Here is a 20,604-nt window from a genome sequence, read left to right on the forward strand (position 1 = left end):
ATTAAAAAATATGTATAGCACATTAACTGTCTTACTGCTGACACGCAAATTAAGAAAAAAACAAACAAACACACCACACACACAGGACATTCTAATAAACACTCTGGGGACGTTTGAAACTTTTACATAGCACTATAATTACTAGTCAAAAATTGTATTTCAAAAAAATTAGCTAAAAAAGCCAATTAATCTCACCTGGCTGAACTCTTCCTGTGGGCAGACGAGTTTAAGGTAGAATGTTGCTTACAGCGCCCCCTACCAGGACTGGGTTTAAAAATGCCCAGCGTCATCCACCATAAATCGATCTATTGATTTCAGATTTTGGTTATGGGTTATATTTGTAGGCTGCTCCTATAGTTCCTGACACGGTTCCAGGTTCCTGACTGTTGCCCGCCCTGTCGGCTCCGCCCCTTTTCCCTCCTCCGCGCGCCGCCGTCGCCGCAGCTCAGTTCGGCTGCAGCGCCGCGGGATTCGCACCGACAACCCACTAAAAAAAAAAAAAAAAACAAACAACAAAAAAAACGTTATTCTACGGAAGAGAGGAATTATTCTTTTATTCACAGCGAACACACTGCTGAGGTGAGTTTATATCAAAACTGAAATCTGAAGCGAACTTTATTGTGTTTTTTTTTTAAGCGCACATAAAGGACTTTAAAATAAAGTTTTTGACGCGCGTTAAACACCAAATTTTAATTCATATATTGAGACTTTTTAGATTTAAAATACAACCACCACGGATATATAACAGGGGCATCGTTTTTGATATTTTCAGCAGCTTTTGCCGAAAAAAAATTGGCTGCTGATTGATTGCTGTAGGGGAGACCAGGGACGGTTGTCCCGTTTTGATCTCAGTAACACATTGCTCACTCAGGTCTTTTGCATCACCCACTGGAATCCAAAACTGACTAAAAGAAACAAAAGTTTACTTTAATTCAAAAATGTTGAAGATGAAATTGCAGAGTGTACTTTAACTTTCTGCTAGGCTAAAGCTCTTTGACATTAGTTGCTTCTGATTTGGGTAATTGTGCTCATCATGCAGACTTGAAGGTGGTACCTTTGGAAAGCCCCCCCCCCAAAAAAATCCACACACACACACACACAAAAACAACCGTCCCACATTCAGCAGGATTTACGTCCGTGTCCCACATCCCACATGAGTGTGAGATACCCATTGGTCCCGCAGTTGTGTGGGTCTGGGCACGCCCTACACCACTGCAGCTCGCAACCACGCGTGGGTGTCCCGTATTGATAACGTCAAATGTTAGGAGGTATGAAACAAACTCCTGCCTAGACACTTAAAAAAAAACAACTTTTTGAAATCATAGCCTCTGTCAGCGTTATCTTCTGCTTACATCAGTAATGACACTCCTGGTCTACTTAGAACAGAGTTTTTCCTTAACTTTAGAAATTGAGATTTGTCACTGTACATATATGTTCTGTTCAATATCAGAAGGTGGACAAACTGGAAGTTTTTGTGCTTTCAAAATTGGCTGCCACTTCTGGAAAGGTGCTGCTCGTTTATGGAATACTTCTGATTTTGTTAGCAATGAAATGGTTATCATGAATGTTACTCATGTAAAACTTTTTTGTTTTTTAACTTTGGGAATTGTTATTAGCTTTAACTTTAGTTAGCTTGTAGATATTGCAGTATATTCTGATTTTGTTAGCAATTAAACTGTTAGCTTGAATGTCACTTGTTACTTTGGGAATTGGCTTGCTAGCCAATTCCCAAACTTAATTTTAATTAGTTTAGTTAACTTTAGTTAGGTAATAGATGCTGCGGTATTTTCTGATTTTGTTAGCAATGACACTGTTAGCTGAGATTTAATTTCCCAGAGACATTGTTTTTAAAATTTAGGAATTACCCTGTTTAGCGTAGCGTGGTGACCAAGCAATTAGTCCGCTTGTTTCCAGAGCAGAAGATTTCCAGTTTGAGACAATCATGTAACATGGAGTTGTGTCAGGAAGGTCACCCGGTGTAAAACTTGTGCCAAATCAACATGCAGTTCATGTCTGATCCGCTGCGGTGACCCCAAGTGGAAAATAAAGGGAGAATCCAAAGGAACTTACTTTGGAATTAGCCTGTTAGCTTTGACTCTCTTTGTACAGCATGTTTGGACTTTATATTTAAATTAGTTTTTATCTTTTACTTCTTACATTTTAGCATTTTTGTTTCAACATTGGCAATACAGCTGACTGTGAATGTAACTTGGCAGAAAAAGATGCTAATTACTGCAGGTTTTAGCTTAGCTAAAATGAAGCTATTGAAGCATAGCGCACTGCACCTTTCAGGGTTCATAATAAACATTAAATACCCTGGTTAAAATCTTTAATGAACGCTAAACATACTGGAAAATAAACACATTTTTTAAATGTGTCAAATGGACTGCATTTATATAGCGCTTTTCCATCTGCATCAGACGCTCAAAGTGCTTTACAGTAATGCCTCACATTCACCCTGATGTGAGGGTGCTGCCATACAAGGCGCTCACTACACACCGGGAGCAATTAGGGGATTAAGAACCTTGCCCAAGGGCCCTTAATGATTTTTCCACTCAGGCTGGGATTTGAACCAATGATCCTCTGGTCTCAAGCCCAACGCTTAAGCACTAGACCATCACCTCCTCAAGATGAGAAGATGCGAAAGTTACATCCAACCAATGTCATGAGAATTAAGTTTTAAATGTTTGAGCATTTTGGGTAATCAAATCATTCTCACCAAACCAGTATTGTTTTGTTTCAGTTCAATTTAATTCAATTCAATCAACTTATAAAGCGCCAACAAAAGCCGTCTTGAGGCGCCTCACACAAAACAGTTCAATATTAAATTCAAAATAAATAAATTAAAAAAATCAAATACATCATTAATAAAACAGAAGTAAAAGAATAAAACAGATAAAAATAAAAATTATTTATAAGAAAGAGAATAAAGATAGGTTTTAAGTCTTGACTTAAAAATGTCCACGGACTCTGACTGCCTCACAGTCGCAGGAAGACTGTTCCACAGACCGGGTGCACAATACAAAAAATCTCTTTGACCCGCTGACTACTACTTCACCCTGAATGCACAAAGTAGTCCCGCATCCTGTGACTGCAAAACCTGGGCCGGCACGTAGGGTTTCACCAGATCAGCCAGATAAGATGGCGCCAGTCCATGAACAATCTTATAAGGCTAGAACAAAATCTTAAAATCTGCTCTCACAGAGACAAGGAGCCAGTGTAAAGATGCCAAAATGGGTGTGATATGTTCAAACCTTCTGCTTCATGTCAAAAGTCTGGTTTGTTTGTTTTTCCCAGAATGATGCATTTCTGCTCGATGACCCGTGTCATCATACTGCCTCAGCTTGAGTTACATCATAAAGGTTTAACTCTGGAAATGGTGATACCGTTGGTACTGAATAGCACCATGTGGACAACAGGATAAATGTGACGCGTTTCCCTGGTGACAAATGATCCCAGTGTCCCCTAAAAACAAAAATTTTATTCATTTAAAATACACACATGATGAACACTTAATGCCCTGAGACCATTTTCTCTTTCCTAATGTAATTTAATAAGTAATCTTTTTTTTTTTTTCCACATACTCTGGCTTGGGAAAGAATAAATATCCAAGATTAAGTTCGAGATAAGACATTCCATTAAGACATGTAAAAGTGTTGACTTAATCCTTTATCAGACAGCGTGATAATGCAGTGAAGCTTGACGCCGGCGGTTTGTGTGAGACACTTTCATCAGATCTTGTTCATTCTAATCGGAACAGCATGAATTTGTGATTTTTCTCGCAGGATCTTTGTTCAGAATAAAAGTCTGACAGCAGCAGGCCGTTTTTATCTCTGCGCAGTAATCACAGTGCTTCTGGAGCAGCCTCGTCACTTTCACACACGCCTGACGAGGACGTGTTCACACTGTGAACTCCACGCCGTCAATCTGATGTCAGTGACCTTGACGTGTTTATTTGTGGAGACTAACAGTCAGCACAGTGTTGAACCCGTTAACCAACAGGGAGCAGCGACACTCTGACCCTTTTAACCCCTCAGCGGGTCATCAGGGAGGTCACCGTGTGAAATAACACACACACACACACACACACACACACACACACACACACACACAAAGCTCATTAATCTCCTGAAGCGGAAAACAAACAGCACATTGATGATCAATGAAAATCCAGACTGCTGTTGTGTCAGCGGCAAAGAATCCAATAAACAGACGCACGGGATTCATTCCAGTCTGAGGACATTTTCACGTTTAATTACCAGCGCTAAATGTGTCTGTTTATTTGTTTGTTTTCTTCTTCTTCTTCTTCTTCTCCTTTGCTTTAACTTGCTGAAATTGTTGATCTCATCAAGATTGATCTGAATTCCAGGTCATTAAAAGAAGGGGAAAAAAATGTAATAAGATACAACATTCACTCGTTTTCCCAAAATATTTTAAAACGTCGTCGATAAAACGTGAGTGCAGGATCAATCATTAGTGTGAGGCTTTAGTGCTAATCTGGATCACAGTGAGGATTCTGGATCTTTTTTGTTCTGCCAAAAAAAAAAATTATTTCATATTCATGTGATTTTATTTTATTTTACTTATTTTTTTTTTCAGTCTTCTTTGGGAATAGTAGAACCATTCAACATAAATCTTAATTAATTTTGTTGTTTCTTGGGATCTGGAAGTGGATTCTTTAATTGATTATTGTTATTATTAATCTGGTAACATGGTCAAATTTTTGATTTTATTTCTCTTCTTTCATTGGATCTCTTTATAATCTGATGGAACAGTTAATCTCACCAAGAGTAAGAACCAACTAAATTCTGGAGTTGAGTGGGATCAGGATCCTTTTACAGTTTTCTTCTAGATAGTGAAATGGGGCATATTTTGAGATTTTGATCAATTACTAAAAAGTATTGATCTCCACATAAAAAAGTGGCAGCATGATTGATTCCACCAAGAGGAAGAAGAGCTGGTTTTGATCATCAGGATTTTTTTTTTTCCAAACAAAGATGGAATATTTAAAATTTTTTTTTTTTTTTTTTTTAATAAATTTTTGAAAAACTAACAAACTGATCTTGTGGTGTGCTTAGTGGTTAGCACTGTTGCCTCACAGCAAGAAGGGCATGGGTTCGATTCCCACCTGAGGCCTTTCTGTGTGGCGTTTGCATGTTCTCCCCGTCTTTGTGTGCTCCGGCTTCCTCCCACATCCAAAGACATGCCGGTTAGGTGGATTGGAAACTTTGAATTGTTTGTTTGTCTATATGTGTCCCTGCAACAGACTGGCGTCCTGTCCAGGGTGAACCCCGCCTCGCACCCTGTGACTGCTGGGATAGGCTCCAGCCCCCCGCGTCCCTTAAGCGGAGTAAGCGCTTGAGGATAAGTGATCCTGGTGTCAGACGAGTGTAATTTCAAGCTGTTTGGGATGAAAACTTTGATCAGTAACACCAAAATATTAATTATGGCATTAAAACTGCTGTATTCTAATAAACCGGACCAAAAACCTGGAATAATGTTATGTATCCCAAATCCAAATTCCTGGATGGCTTTGGACTTGAAATTGGAACCTGCTCTCAGCATCCTTTTTGGTCACAGTAAATAAATGATGTGCTATTCTTCATTTTCTGGGTGAGATCAGCATAATATACACACAGAAAAGCTTCATCTTCATCCGGTTTAGTGCCGCGGAAGATTTTAAGTTTTCAAAGTGGGACTAAAGAGATTTGAAAGTTTGGGAACAGCTCCTCCACCTCTGGAGTAACGGGGTAAAATATTCTTTTTAAAAAAGTGTTCCACATTCCTTTTGAGGAGAAGCCGCTGTGACCTTTTGTGTGTCACTGACGTAAGTCGACATGCAGGAAACGGTCAGTTTTAAAGGAGCAAACTGTGAATCCAGCTACTGTGTTTGTTTTCACACCACAAGGAATTTTTTCTTTTTTCTTTCTTTTTTTTTTTTTTTTTTTTTTAGGGGTAGGGTGTGTTTCAGTTCTCCATCACAGTCTGTTTATCACCCAACGACAGTGAGGAATCACTGTTTTTTGAGACTGTTTTGTTGCAGCCGAGCCGTTGTTCCTGTGGAAGGAAATGAACTCATGTTGGGAATCTCCAAACAACTCTCCGTTCAGCCGCTGAACACCAAAGAGTCTCTGGTTCCAAGTGGATAAATGTGAATTAAAGTTATGTTGGTTTTGGATTTTGGAGCCCCCTTTTAGTCGAAAAGCCATGTGAAGGACTCTGGGAATTATAACGGATATTATAAAAAAAAAAAAAAAAAGCTGATAACAGATGAATGATAATGAAATCATTTTCTCTGGGAAACGTCCTGTGAGGACTTGGATGTGTCCAGAAGAAACATGTTGATGTAGGAGTGTAGAAACGATAAAGAGGTGAGGAAGAGGGCAGAGTGGCAGGTCCGGCAGGAAACACAACTCCTCAGAGAGTTTGGATATTTGTCCAAGCATGAAAATGTTTTTGTGGAGGACGTGTAGTTGTATTTGACTTGGATTCAGACACGATGAAAACAGAAGCCTCACCAAAAAGTCAAAGGGTGAGGGGGGTCTTAACTCGTATGTTTGTTCACCTGGTTAGTGAAGTTAACGAAATGAGGTGTAAAACACGGATTCTTCCACTTTTCACTCTGGAACAGCAACTAAAGCTACAGTCCTGAAAAAGTCTTTTGTGTGTCGACCCACAAACAGTGACTCAGCACTTTACTCATGATCAATGAGTGTATTGATTATCTCTATGCTTAACCAGTGATGAGCAATAGCTAACCTCAAAGTTAGCTTTGATAACCTCTAATCTGCCAACTGGAAAGTTAACTGATAGCACAAAAGCAATGAACCACTAAAACATTTAGCTGTCGCTAACCGCTAACTTTTGCTACGTGAATTTAGCTAAGTTTTTTTTTTTTTGGGGGCTCTAAAACCCTGAAAATCAGACCCAAAGAGCTGAAATATTAATATGATGTAGCATAAACATGGTAACAGGTTTCCAGAACGATTAATCATGGCAAGATCAGATAATCAAGATGTACATCTTATATATAAAAGGCAGCGGTATGTATCTATGTCCGTGAAAAGCCTTCACATCGTACGACACATTCCAACATTTATTTTATTGTCTGGAAAACACGGAATTCTTTGACTATGTACATTAGTTGAGAATAATCTAACAAAAATACTGAATTCATATGCTTACGTAGATGATGGTCTCTATTTTTCCATGATTTAAATGTCTTCTGGTGGTCATTTGTTTTAATTCATGGAGGCATATAAGTGCACACCATCACCACCAGGGGGCATTTCTCATAGACTTTCACTAGTATGTGGTTGCATCATGTGATATTTTTCAGTCTTTCTCTGTCATTCATTTGTTGTAGGTAACATATACACGATCTTCACCCTTAAAAAAATGTAATTAATCATCTGGAAGATGTGGGATACCTTCATTATGTACATTAATTCACACACTCACCACTAGTGGGCATTCATTTCATGCAAAAGTATAGACCAAGTCAGTGTTTTTATTAAAGTATTCTGTTGAATCCAGGGACCGATCATCTACAGGGGCAAAGCAATCACAAATTTCTACATAATCTCACAGTGTAATGTATGCAATGTATGATTTTTTTTTGAAGGGGGGGGTTAAAATGTTTTTTAATCATGTTAGCTGATTTCAAGATAGTTTTCACTAAATTTAGTCACACTGATGTGGCCTGTTAGTGGTTTTCAAACTTAAGCAAAAAGCTAATCTGCTAGCAAGTTAGCTGATTAGCTGAACCACTGTGGATGTATTTTATGAAATATTTTAATGGTGAGTTTTAAAAAGCCCTTCACACTTTTAGAATAACATAAAGCATAAATTAGTCCGCTGACTGTTTACCAAACTGATGCAGACTGAATTTAGATAGGGTTAGGCAGAAACAGGCGTTTCCATGGATACCGTGTGAAATCGACAGACGGCCATGTTTGCATCTTCTGGCTGTGTTTGTCTTCACTGACAGAAGTTCTGCAAGAAACAGAAATGACAGAACTAGTGTACACATGAGGAAGGAACCAGACCACAGAGGGACGAGGTGAAGGAATCCAAAACCGGGAACTCGCCCCCCATTGAGGGGTCCCTCTGTCATTAATCCAGACTGCTCGTTGGATTATAGCGGTGAATTTATCATCTTTGAAAGACTCAACTATTTTTTGTTTATGTGGTTGTATTTTAATCAGCTGCTGTTTTTCTGTGAATCTGAAAACAATAATGTATTTGGTTGTTTAGGAGGAAATGTGCAGATAAATGAGTGTACACATATGTGAGGACATCCCCCCTCGCTCACCCCCACTCCCACTCCCACCCACAAAGCCGCGACCAAATGGATTACAGTCAGAGACAAAAACACAACTTCCCGTAAACGTCCACAGCTTTGAAGTGGAGTCATTATGACCTCGTGTGTTCCAGGAATAATGGAGGTCATCAATTAACACTGATTTGTTTGGGACTTTTCACATTTAGAAAACAATAAAATTCCAGCCGGCTGCTTTTGTTGTAATAGTTCACGACTGAGTGAGGGACAACTTCAGTACCAGGAACAGTATCATGTGGCTCCTGCTTATTGTCACACTTCAGTTACTAGAATGTGAATGAAAATTTAAAGCCAGTCGTGTCTCCAGGTTAGACACTTTGATTATTGGAAACTAATTTTAGTTTCCCATCTTATCTTAGGGACCTCATAGTACCATATCACCCCAATAGAGCGCTTCACTCTCAGACTGCAGGCTTACTTGTAGTTCCTAGGGTTTGTAAGAGTAGAATGGGAGGCAGAGCCTTCAGCTTTCAGGCTCCTCTCCTCTGGAACCAGCTCCCAATGCGGATCAGGGAGACAGACACCCTCTCTACTTTTAAGATTAGGCTTAAAACTTTCCTTTTTGCTAAAGCTTATAGTTAGGGCTGGATCGGGTGACCCTGAACCATCCCTTAGTTATGCTGCTATAGACTTAGACTGCTGGGGGTTCTCATGATGCACTGAGTGTTTCTTTCTCTTTTTGCTCTGTATGCACCACTCTGCATTTAATCATTAGTGATTGATCTCTGCTCCCCTCCACAGCATGTCTTTTTCCTGGTTCTCTCCCTCAGCCCCAACCAGTCCCAGCAGAAGACTGCCCCTCCCTGAGCCTGGTTCTGCTGGAGGTTTCTTCCTGTTAAAAGGGAGTTTTTCCTTCCCACTGTCGCCAAGTGCTTGCTCACAGGGGGTCGTTTTGACCGTTGAGGTTTTTCTGTAATTATTGTATGGCCTTGCCTTACAATATAAAGTGCCTTGGGGCAACTGTTGTTGTGATTTGGCGCTATATAAATAAAATTGTGTGTGAATTGTGAAATTGTGATAATTTGTTTTTTTGAGGATGCTGGATCTCCTCAAGCAGTGTGTAAATGCTTATCATTTGAAAAGGTGAAGTCACCTGTTTCACATCTTTATATTTTCATGTAACTTGGACGTGACTCTGCGACAGGCTGGCGTCCTGTCCAGGGTGAATCCCGTCTCGCACTCTATGACTGCTGGGATAGGCTCTAGCCGCCCGCGGCCCTTAATTGGACTAAGCGGTTGAAGATGAGAGTGTGTGTGCGTAACTGGGATGCGCTCAGCGCTGTCACATACAACCCCTGGCAATAATTATGGAATCACCGGCCTTGAAGGATGTTCATTCAGTTGTTTAATTTTGTAGAAAAAAAGCAGATCACAGACATGACACAAAACTAAAGTCATTTCAAATGGCAACTTTCTGGCTTTAAGAAACACTATAAAAAATCAGGAAAAATAATTGTGGCAGTCAGTAACAGTTACTTTTTTAGACCAAGCAGAGGGAAAAAAATATGGACTCACTCAATTCTGAGGAATAAATTATGGAATCACCCTGTAAATTTTCATCCCCAAAACTAACACCTGCATCAAATCAGATCTGCTCGTTAATCTGCATCTAAAAAGAAGTGATCACACCTTGGAGAACTGTTGCACCAAGTGGACTGACATGAATCATGGCTCCAACACGAGAGATGTCAATTGAAACAAAGGAGAGGATTATCAAACTCTTAAAAGAGGGTTGCAAAAGATGTTGGTTGGTCACAGTCAGCTGTGTCTAAACTCTGGACCAAATACAAACAGCATGGGAAGGTTGTTAAAGGCAAACATACTGGTAGACCAAGGAAGACATCAAAGTGTCAAGACAGAAAACTTAAAGCAATATGTCTCAAAAATCGAAAATGCACAGCAAAACAAATGAGGAAGAATGGGAGGAAACTGGAGTCAACGTCTGTGACCGAACTGTAAGAAACCGCCTAAAGGAAATGGGATTTACATACAGAAAAGCTAAACGAAAGCCATCATTAACACCTAAACAGAAAAAAACAAGGTTACAATGCGCTAAGGAAAAGCAATCGTGGACTGTGGATGACTGGATGAAAGTCATATTCAGGGATGAATCTCGAATCTGCATTGGGCAAGGTGATGATGCTGTTTGGTGCCGTTCCAATGAGATTTATAAAGATGACTGCCTGAAGAGAACATGTAAATTTCCACAGTCATTGATGATATGGGGCTACATGTCAGGTAAAGGCACCGGGGAGATGGCTGTCATTACATCACCAATAAATGCACAAGTTTACATTGATATTTTGGACACTTTTCTTATCCCATCAATTGAAAGGATGTTTGTGGATGATGAAATCATTTTTCAAGATGATAATGCATCTTGCCATAGAGCAAAAACTGTGAAAACATTCCTTGCAAAAAGACACATAGGGTCAATGTCATGGCCTGCAAATAGTCCGGATCTTAATCCAATTGAAAATCTTTGATGGAAGTTGAAGAAAATGGTCCATGACAAGGCTCCAACCTGCAAAGCTGATCTGACAACAGCAATCAGAGAAAGTTGGAGCCAGATTGATGAAGAGTACTGTTTGTCACTCATTAAGTCCATGCCTCAGAGACTGCAAGCTGTTATAAAAGCCAGAGGTGGTGCAACAAAATACTAGTGATGTGTTGGAGCATTCTTTTGTTTTTCATGATTCCATAATTTTTTCCTCAGAATTGAGTGATTCCATATTTTTTCCCCTCTGCTTGGTCTAAAAAAGTAACCGTTACTGACTGCCACAATTTTTTTTCCTGATTTCTTATAGTGTTTCTTAAAGCCAGAAAGTTGCCATTTGAAATGACTTTAGTTTTGTGTCATGTCTGTGATCTGCTTTTTTTCTACAAAATTAAACAACCGAATGAACATCCTCCGAGGCTGGTGATTCCATAATTTTTGCCAGGGGTTGTATCTGTCATACTGCTGTTTTTGCAGTTCTGTGATTTCAGGAAAAAAAAAAACTAACAAACTGAAATTCTGTCATACTTTAGAGATACTCTCTAATCAGTATTTTGAATGATTATGATTAATGCTCAATGTCAAGCTGCTCTTTTTGACCAACTTTTTTTCTTGGTCATCTGATGATGGCATGAAATACATTATCTGAAAAGGAGAAAAAAAAAAACATGTCACTCACTTTAAAAGGCACTCGTGTTTATCTATCTGCTGAAAGATGATGACCCTGAGCTCAAGGTCACACTGGTGTTTTTGACCAACATTTTACATGGTCAGCTGATGTAGAGATGACGAAAGTTCTGTATGTTTGGTGTGTGTGTGTGTGTGTGTGGTGACTTTTGAAGCCAATGCAACCCCAAGCTCAAGGTTATGCTAGTGAGTTTTTTTTCTTACTCAAACCAGCTTCTTTCTGGGTCATGTGAGATATGGTATGTTTTAAGTGCTCAGTCTGAACGGGATGGGCACCTGTCCTTGAAGTTAAATTTTTATAATTTTTAATCCATTAGGGCACTGTTGAAGTTCAAGGTCATGCTGCTGTTTATATTTTTTTCTCTGTTTATAGGTCAAAAGTCACAGTTGCCACATTGTAGTCCTCGGGGAAAAAAGTGTCTTTTTGTTTGGTTGGGGGTGTCAACAGTCATTATCTGCAGAAGAAACTTTTGCTTTTGTTTTTAAAAAGATAAGTGTAAGGCAGAGGGATGTTTGGGTCTGTGCAGAGGGCTCAGTGACTCGTCCACATCGAGACGCGCACGTCATCTGTCCACAGTCATTTCTTTTTCTATTGTCCATGAATAATGATGTTTTGCCATTGCAGGATGTCTGTCTCTGTCTGGGTGGGCAGAACTCCTGTTTGACTATTCAGCAAAGCCCGTCTGTCAGGTTTGACCCAATAGTTCCTGCACCATCAGAGAAATGAAAGATATGGCAGAGGAACTATAGTTCAGGAACTCACAGTTCTGTAGTCCCTGAGGTGTGAAAGGGTCTCTGCAGGCGTACGGTCTTTCAGATTCAGCATCACACCTCAGTCGAGTGGTCCCTAGTGTCCCTTTACGAGCCTCAAAATGGTTCTACTTGGTTCTGGTATGCGGTGCGTTTCCTCCCCCCTTCTCCACTCCCAGATGCCCCTCTTAAGATGCCGGCCAGGGGAATCGGAGCCTGGGACTGCGGTCAGCAGCAAATTACAAGGGCTGCTTTGGACCTGACGCAATCCCCAACTTATGAAGCGTAGCAGGTCATTAATGAAGCCAGACGGGACTGTTTTATGTGGGAGGCCTGTCGATATGTTCGCAGCGCTGGTAAAGAGAACCAGGTCTTTGTCAGGCTGCTGGATGCCATTAAAAATAATCACAATAATAACAACAATAACAGCTGACAGTTATTTTCCTATCAGGATATTTTCATCATCTTTTATGACATCACAAAGTGTGTTTATAAATAATGCCCACGTGCTGAAGCAAAGCTTTCAGTGACAGACAGTAGAATGACACTCAGAGCACATACTTCACCAAGGACTATTTTAGACTTTTGCACAGAGATGAACCATGTGTTTTTAGCCCCAACGTGCATGTCTTTTCTGTAACTGGACAATATACACAAAAGAAAGACATCCAGAATCTACATTTAGATTAACACTCAACTTTAATAGGGTACACTTTAACTTTAATAGGGGAGGTGATGGTCTAGTGGTTAAAGCGTTGGGCTTGAGACTAGAGGATCCTCGGTTCAAATCCCAGCCTGATCGGAAAATCATTAAGGGCCCTTGGGCAACGTCCTTAATCCCCTAGTTGCTCCCGGTGTGTAGTGGCCACCCTGCATGGCAGCAGCCTGACATCGGGGTGAATGTGAGGCATTATTGTAAAGCGCTTTGAGCGTCTGATGCAGATGTAAAAGCGCTATATAAATGCAGTCCATTTTTGTTTTTTGTTTTTTGCCCCTGCTGAACAAAGTTGGGGGAGTTATGTTTTTTACACCCCATCAGTGTGTAAACATTTTGTTTCTGCACAGTAACTACAAAACACTTTATCTGATTGAAGCCATTTGGTGGTGTATTTTGGGGAGGCTAAAGAAAGGTTACTTTTGAAAATGGGAGTCATCTGTTATCAATATGGCTGCCACAGGCAACATCTTGGTTTTTCGTTTCCATGTAATAAGCAAGGAACGCGTTATTTAATTTTTTTTAATCCATATATTTTATTCATCAAAATGGCAAAACAACAAATCACACAAAACAAAAACCAACTCCAAAAACATGTGGGTCAAGTCACAGGGGGTCCTAGAACATCTAGAACATCCCTCATCTAGTTTTCCTGGTTAAAGCTGGGTAGGTCTGGCCTTCTATAGTGAATTATTTGTAGTATCTTGAATTGTATCAAGTCTGGCAAAACTGGAGGAGAAATTGACAGCATGCAGGGCTTTTTACCGGAAGCCATCTGACAGGGATATCTGCAGCTTATTCTCTCAATTGGCCCTTATTTTATTAATGACCTTGTCTAATTTAAATAATTTCTTAGTAGTCAGTTTTTTTGGGGGGGGGGGGGGGGGTGCTACAGGAAGATTCCTTTTGAAAAGGTTGTTGTCTTTTAACCAACATGGCTGCTACGGACGCCATCTTAATTTTCATTTCCATGCAATAACTGGAAAACATCTCATCTCATTGAAACTTTTTCTTGCTGGGGTATTGGGGAGGCTACTGGAAGTATCTTTTTGAAAATTAGGGTCAATACACCTCATACTTATTGCAAATAAGCAATCTTTCTCTGTAGGAATAGACCATATGCCATCTTTAAAGCACTAGTCTTTCACTATAGAAATTTGTATTGCCCTTGTTCTTTTTTTATATGATTCACAGTCCCAAAAATTCTATGAAAATCAGGTGCAAAACCTCATCCTATCATGTAAAAGAGAGTACAGAGAGGATCCAGAACCACTTCCAGAACTTGGATCCCAGTCAAAAACGGCTGATCCTATAATAACCTGGTTGGTGGAGGTAAATGAACTTTGTGTAACCTTCATGTTAAGCCTAAACAAAGCAAGATAAAATGGAAGCAGGAATTCCCTGAAAGCCCACTCATTTTTTTGGACAGACAGGCAGATTGGACTCTGTTGCACAGAGGAGTGACTGTGGTCTATATTTAGCTGGTTCCAGACCAACGGACCTTTGGAATGCGGAATCCTGAAAAATGGATGTGAACTTAATGTATAACTAAATTCAGCGCCCCTCACTGATCGAGCAGCACAGAGAATAAACTGCGTATCGCCCATTTTCTCTTAAAACTAACATCCTGGTCTGCATTCCAAAGATTGATGACGTTTCTCTCTTTTTCCTTGCAGTCAATGGCTCCGTGGTCCGACCACAGAACTCTTTGCAGCTGGACTCGGACCCATTTCTAAGCCAGAACACAAAGCAACCAAGGGAAACCAAGGAACCTGACCACACTCCAGCAGACCCGACTGCTTCCACGAACTCAACAGTCTTCTCCTCAGTTTATGTCTGTTTAACTCAGCCAGCTATGCACAAAAACAAGCTGCAGAGAGCAGGACGGAATTTGGCCTGCACATGATAAACAGAGATAATATTCTCCTGAGCAATTTGTGCTGCAAGGCTGGAGTTCAAACTTTCAGCTAAACCTGGTTTCAAGAGCGTGGTAGTTCTGATGTCATTTCTGGACCCACGCTGCTGAAATGTTAATTGTTTGGTCTGAAATCTGAGCAGGAGGAAAAGCGGAACTTCAGGAAGAACTCGAGCTTCTTTAAGCTGTGACCATGAACCTTCAGGAAAAGCTGTCAGGCCTAAAGGGTCTGGTGTCCCACTCCCACAGCAAGCGGCGTTTCAGAGGAGACCTCACGGTCGACATGATCAGCCCTCCACTGGGTGATTTTCGCCACACCATGCACGTGGGTCGTGGCGGCGATGTGTTTGGGGATACTTCCTTCCTTAGCAACCATGGCGGAACAACCAACGGGACAGCCAACGGAGAAACAGACGCCGGCTCCACGCCCGACAATAAGATCGGCGCCTTCTTCTCCAGGACACTCCGTCAGATCAGGAGAACCTCTGACAACCAACCCAGGGGAGGATCGAAGGACCTGTCGCCGCCGCCCCCTGCTGTTTCACCCATCATTAAGAATGCCATTTCCCTCCCCCGACTGGACTTAGATATGTCCAACGGGAGTCCCACCACGAGAAAACTTTTCCCCAGTTTTCAAAGCACGCCGGAGGACATGAGGAGTGCTTACGGTGAGTAACAGGATACTTCATTTACTCGCTATGATTTCAAGAAAAATACCCAGTTTTATTGACATTTTATGGTGTTTCATTTGCAGAATATCTAAAAATCATTGTGTCTGACTAGTTTCTCATCACTGTGATCCAGTTTTCATTGTTACTGTTTCACACCTGGCTGACTGATCCACAAGCACGTTGTCAAACTGTTGGAATCAGGATTTTTAATGATTTGTCTAGGCCCGCCCCGTTCCTCTTTGGTTGCTGAAATAATCATTTTTGTCTCTTTAATAATCTGAACAGTCAGCCACATAACACAAAGCCAGTTTAACCGTTGACCCCATGAACCTTAATTGAAGTAAGTGGGTCTAGAAAATGGATGCAGATTACTTTAGGTTGCTTGAATAAAAGCTATAGATTTTTAGAATATTTGGGGGAGGGGGGCAACGCTAGATCTGCCCCATAACACTATACCTCTGTTAGGAAAAGCTCACCATCATTAGTATTATTCTAGAAGGACAGTCCAGATGTAGATCCAGATAATGTAAGTACGTTCGCACCAGTCAATGTGAAAAACCGTCGAGTCAGTTGAACTGATCATTTTTCCAATTATGTAAACAGCTGCAAAATTTCACAATCTTCCAGGGTTTTTTTTTTTTTTTTTTTTTTTACCCAAAATGCCACACGATCCCCTGTGGTGGTTTTTCTGAGGAGAATCAGTTTCTTTCTCCATAATTATTGAACATTTACGCTGAAAAGGCCTCAGATTACAGGAATGCTCAATACGTCATCAGTGGAAATTTCTTGACAGGATATTAAACCCTTTCTGTTGGGGGGGGGGGGGTGCTAACAAATCCCCTTGGAGAGGGACTGAAGCTTTCCTTCAAATTAAGACATTTCGGTTGAACAAAGTGAAACGTGTGCTGAGGCCAAACGAGTTAACCAACGAGTTAACGAGTTAGATTTTTTTTCTGCTACTAGACTCAGACTGTGGAATTACCCCCCCCCCCCCAAAAAAACAACCAAAGTTCATTTCAAGCTACAACCAACTTCAACTGCACCTGCTCTGAATTTCCATCACACGTGTGATGATAAGATGATTCCCTGAAACAAGCACACACGATACATAATGTGGTATATCACATAAGAAAACAAACGTCCTTTTTTTTCTATTAATCTGCTGCATCAAAGTTAATCAAACTTTGAGTTTATCATCGTTATAGGTCCTTTTTAATGTGAACACTTATAAGATGAAAGTATTGATTGTTTTTGGAGTTAAGCTGGAGGGGATAGATTCAATAATTCACTACTTTTTACAGTGTACAGGTCTAGGAATTTTATTTATTTAAGAGAATTTTATAAGTGTGAACTGATATGCAGGGTTTAGGGTCTGAGATTGTTTTTATATTATAATATGGTTTATGAGAGTGTACATTTATTTTCCTAAGATAAAACTGGACATTGAAATACAACTTTCACTGATTATTTTGTACATATTAGTTGATTATTTCTCGACTTAAAATGTTTTTTGTTTGGATAGAATGTGAAAACCTTTTTTTCTGTTAATGGCTCGCACTGAGAAATGCTGTGACCTCTGACCTTTGGGGACATGAGGGTCACAGATTCCAGGACCTACTCAAACTAAAAAGTTAATTCATTATCACGGCTGTACACTGCCCCCTGCTGAGTGATTATAGTAATAAAAACACAGGGTTAAAGTTTAGACCTGATCCAGCACTTTCATGGTTATTTCTACATTAAAAAACAAAGTTAAAAAATGAAAATCACAAAACGGTCAGTTTTACAGACGCTAAGGTGAGTTTTTCTAATAGCTTCTTTTATCCAGTCAGCAGACTAAAACCAATCAATATTCAATAAACACTATGACAGAAAAAGCTAAACATTTTTGAAGTTGTAATCAGAGAACATAATAATTTCCCTAATTATCTGATGTAGTGACTTTTTTTTTGATTGATTGACTAATTGGGATTTAAATTAGAAAAGTATTTATCAGATCAGTAGAGCGCAAACCAACAAATCAGGAGTCTTCCTAAAAATATTATTTTTACTTTCACTCAAACTGTCAGAAAAGTTGCCGGATGTGTTGACAGACGTTCCCCCTCTATGTGCTTCGGTTAAACTCTGACTGGTGTTACTGGTCTCAGAGTAAAATGTCCAAAGCGTTTTTAAAATGTGCTTTTACTCTGAAAGGTTTGGGTAGTGTTGTGTACCTCCTGTTTGATTTCCGTTTGTCTCCCTCAGGTCCCGAGTCTGGTTTCGTCACTCTGCCTCGTCTGTCACGCTCTGAGCGCCAGCAGCCGTCCGTCTCCGTCTCCACGAATGTCCACCGTGGCTCTCTTACCGACCCCACTGATGCCATCTTATCCACCTGCTCCACCTCCATCGTGACTTCTGACCCCATCATCACCACCACCACCTACTCTGACTCCCTTCCCTCCCTCACCTCTCTGGATACCTTCACCTTTGACCTCGGCCCCTCCCTCATGAGTGAGGTGTTTGGGTTAATCGACGGCCACATGTTGGCAGAAGAAGAGGCGGGGTCAGCGTGTGGGCTGACCAATGAAGGCTCAGAGATGGACTCCGCTACTATCTCATATGTGGATTCCCTGCTGAGGGAGGAGGAGGAGGGCAGCGCCATGGAAACAGCCGGAGGCGGGCACCACATTAAAGGCGGAGTCACAGAGGTGGTGACGGGGTCTCCGGTGCGAGCGAGGATAGTGATGCACAGCGCCACGGAAGTGTTTGTGGGTCACTATGGAGACGGCAGCCTCTTAAAGGGACAGAACCTGATGGAGGATCCAGACTCAGAGCTGGACAAAGTGTCCCACGGTTACATTGAAGACGAGGACGAAATCAAAGTCTGATGTCTGTCTACAAAAAACAAACAAACAAACAAACAAAAAAAAAACATGCTTCCTCATTCATTCCAATCAAATCGTCTAAAAGTCACATGATCATCGAGCCTGAGGTGAAAAGTTCAACACGAATCCAGATTCTGCGTCCAAATGTAAAATGTTACACAAAAAGTGATGGTGAATGTAACTAAAATGACTAACAAAAAGGATGATGCTGCTAATGTTATGAGCTCATCTGCAGAAGTACAACCTGAATAAGGATCAGGACTTTGTTAAAGAAAGAAAGAAAGAAAGAAAGAAAGAAACCCGAGTGACAGGAAGTGTGGTGTTGTGTGTGGATGATGGACAGAGCCTGAAGGGAAACGTCCACGTGATGCAAAGAAGTGATGAAACTCATTCACTTTACTCTTCACTTCCTCACAAACGAGGGCAAACGTTCTCATCGTCACAAAGCGAAAGTGAGGACAGAAAAATAAAATAAAAGATCTGTGAGATCTGTGTTTTGACTGCTTGTGTGATAAATATTAAAGAGAAACTTACAGGTTAAAATTATTTTAGCGCGTTCACACGTCAGGATGATGAACATGACAATGTGGGCGAACGTACTTTGTAAGCAATTTTATTTTTTTAAACATTGTGCTTGTTGATGTCAGACCAGGAAGTCAAATCTGCAACAGAGGTCTGTCCTGTAGGAGGCAGTAGCGAGTTCAGGCAGTTTTTTTTTTCTGTCTGTGACATCACAAAGATAGAGAGATGACCACCCTGTGACCCTCCCATGTGTGATGTCATGAGGCACAATGCCTTTGATGTTTTTCCAGCCTGTGGCTCAAAATGTTTTTGAGACATGTATCTTCATCTGTTTTTAAAACCCTGTTTTTATTTCCACATTGTCATTTTCAAAGTCTAGAAGATGAAGAAATTACGTGAATTTGAGGCACATGGACACAGGAAATATGAAGTCTGATATTTACTACTTTCGCCGAAACCCTGAATTGTTTATTTTTATGTTGCAGACTTTTGTCAATGTCTGTGAAGCTTTGATCATTATCAACTCCAAGATCTTTATTGCTCGTCATAGAAGATTTGACATATATATATTCTTTAATATAAGATAAAGTGTCCTCCTAGAATTATTTAGTATTTAGGAGCACTCGCAGTTCTTAAAGAAGTGCAATTTACATCCATATGCTGCAGTAAACAATCAATATACTCTGATATAAAAATAAAAATGTTTTTACTTATGTTGAGTTGGATTTTATTTACAGGCACGGTAAATGTGACATTCATGGCTTTTTCACTTCACATCTACACTACCCAGTGAAGAAAAACAGCAGAAATATGATAAAATCAAAATTGTTTACTTTTTGTTAAAGGCCTTTACAGAGAATCTGTGTAACTGACTTTAAATCTATTCAATTATATTTAAAATAGCAGTAAATTCAAGATTTCCTACAACACAATATGAAGCATCAAAAGTGTGTGTGCGCCCTCTGCTGGAGGTTAGATGAAGATAGATTAATTAACGATGAGACCAACTGCTCACTCCTGCTTCAGGGTCGAATGCAAGAAGAAAGACTGAAAGATGTCTGAAAGAGGTTTTTCCCCTTAACTCTTACAGACAGACACGCCCAGACAGACAGACAGACACACCCATGAAGCCAGTCAGACACACCCACACAGACAGACACGCCCATGAAGCCAGTCAGAAGGACACGCCCACAAAGCCAATCAGACAGACACACCCACACAGACAGACAGACAACCATGAAGCCAGTCAGACAGACACACCCACAAAGCCAGTCAGACACAGACACGCCCACACAGACAGACACACCCATGAAGCCAGTCAGACAGACACGCCCATGAAGCCAGTCAGAAGGACACGCCCACAAAGTCAGTCAGACAGACACACCCACACAGACAGACACACCCATGAAGCCAGTCAGAAGGACATGCCCACAAAGCCAGAAAAGACACACCCACACAGACAGACAGACAACCATGAAGCCAGTCAGACAGACATGCCCACAAAGTCAGTCAGACACAGACACACCCACACAGACAGACACGCCCACAAAGCCAGTCAGACACAGACACGCCCACACACAGACACGCCCATGAAGCCAGTCAGACAGACACGCCCACAAAGCCAGTCAGACAGACAGACAGA

The 20,604-nt window shown here is 40.7% G+C and overlaps 1 protein-coding gene across 1 annotated transcript; it reads left to right on the plus strand.

Moving 5' to 3' along the window:
- Window positions 1-482: 482 nt before the first annotated feature.
- cdc42ep1a (CDC42 effector protein (Rho GTPase binding) 1a) lies at window positions 483-19,673 on the plus strand. Its single transcript, XM_034193716.1, has 3 exons — window positions 483-579; window positions 14,667-15,573; window positions 17,821-19,673. The coding sequence occupies exons 2-3, from the start codon at window positions 15,099-15,101 to the stop codon at window positions 18,441-18,443; spliced, it is 1,098 nt and encodes a 365-aa protein (XP_034049607.1). The 5' UTR covers window positions 483-579; window positions 14,667-15,098; the 3' UTR covers window positions 18,444-19,673.
- Window positions 19,674-20,604: the final 931 nt, after the last annotated feature.

The sequence above is a fragment of the Thalassophryne amazonica genome, chromosome 18, assembly GCF_902500255.1.
Source record: "Thalassophryne amazonica chromosome 18, fThaAma1.1, whole genome shotgun sequence".
Lineage (NCBI taxonomy): Eukaryota > Metazoa > Chordata > Actinopteri > Batrachoidiformes > Batrachoididae > Thalassophryne > Thalassophryne amazonica.

Excerpts from the sequence above, each read along its gene's own strand:
- cdc42ep1a (XM_034193716.1), top strand. The coding sequence starts at position 15,099 with ATGAACCTTCAGGAAAAGCTGTCAGGCCTAAAGGGTCTGGTGTCCCAC. Across the intron at positions 15,574-17,820 it reads GGACATGAGGAGTGCTTACG|GTCCCGAGTCTGGTTTCGTC; the intron begins GTGAGTAACAGG and ends TGTCTCCCTCAG.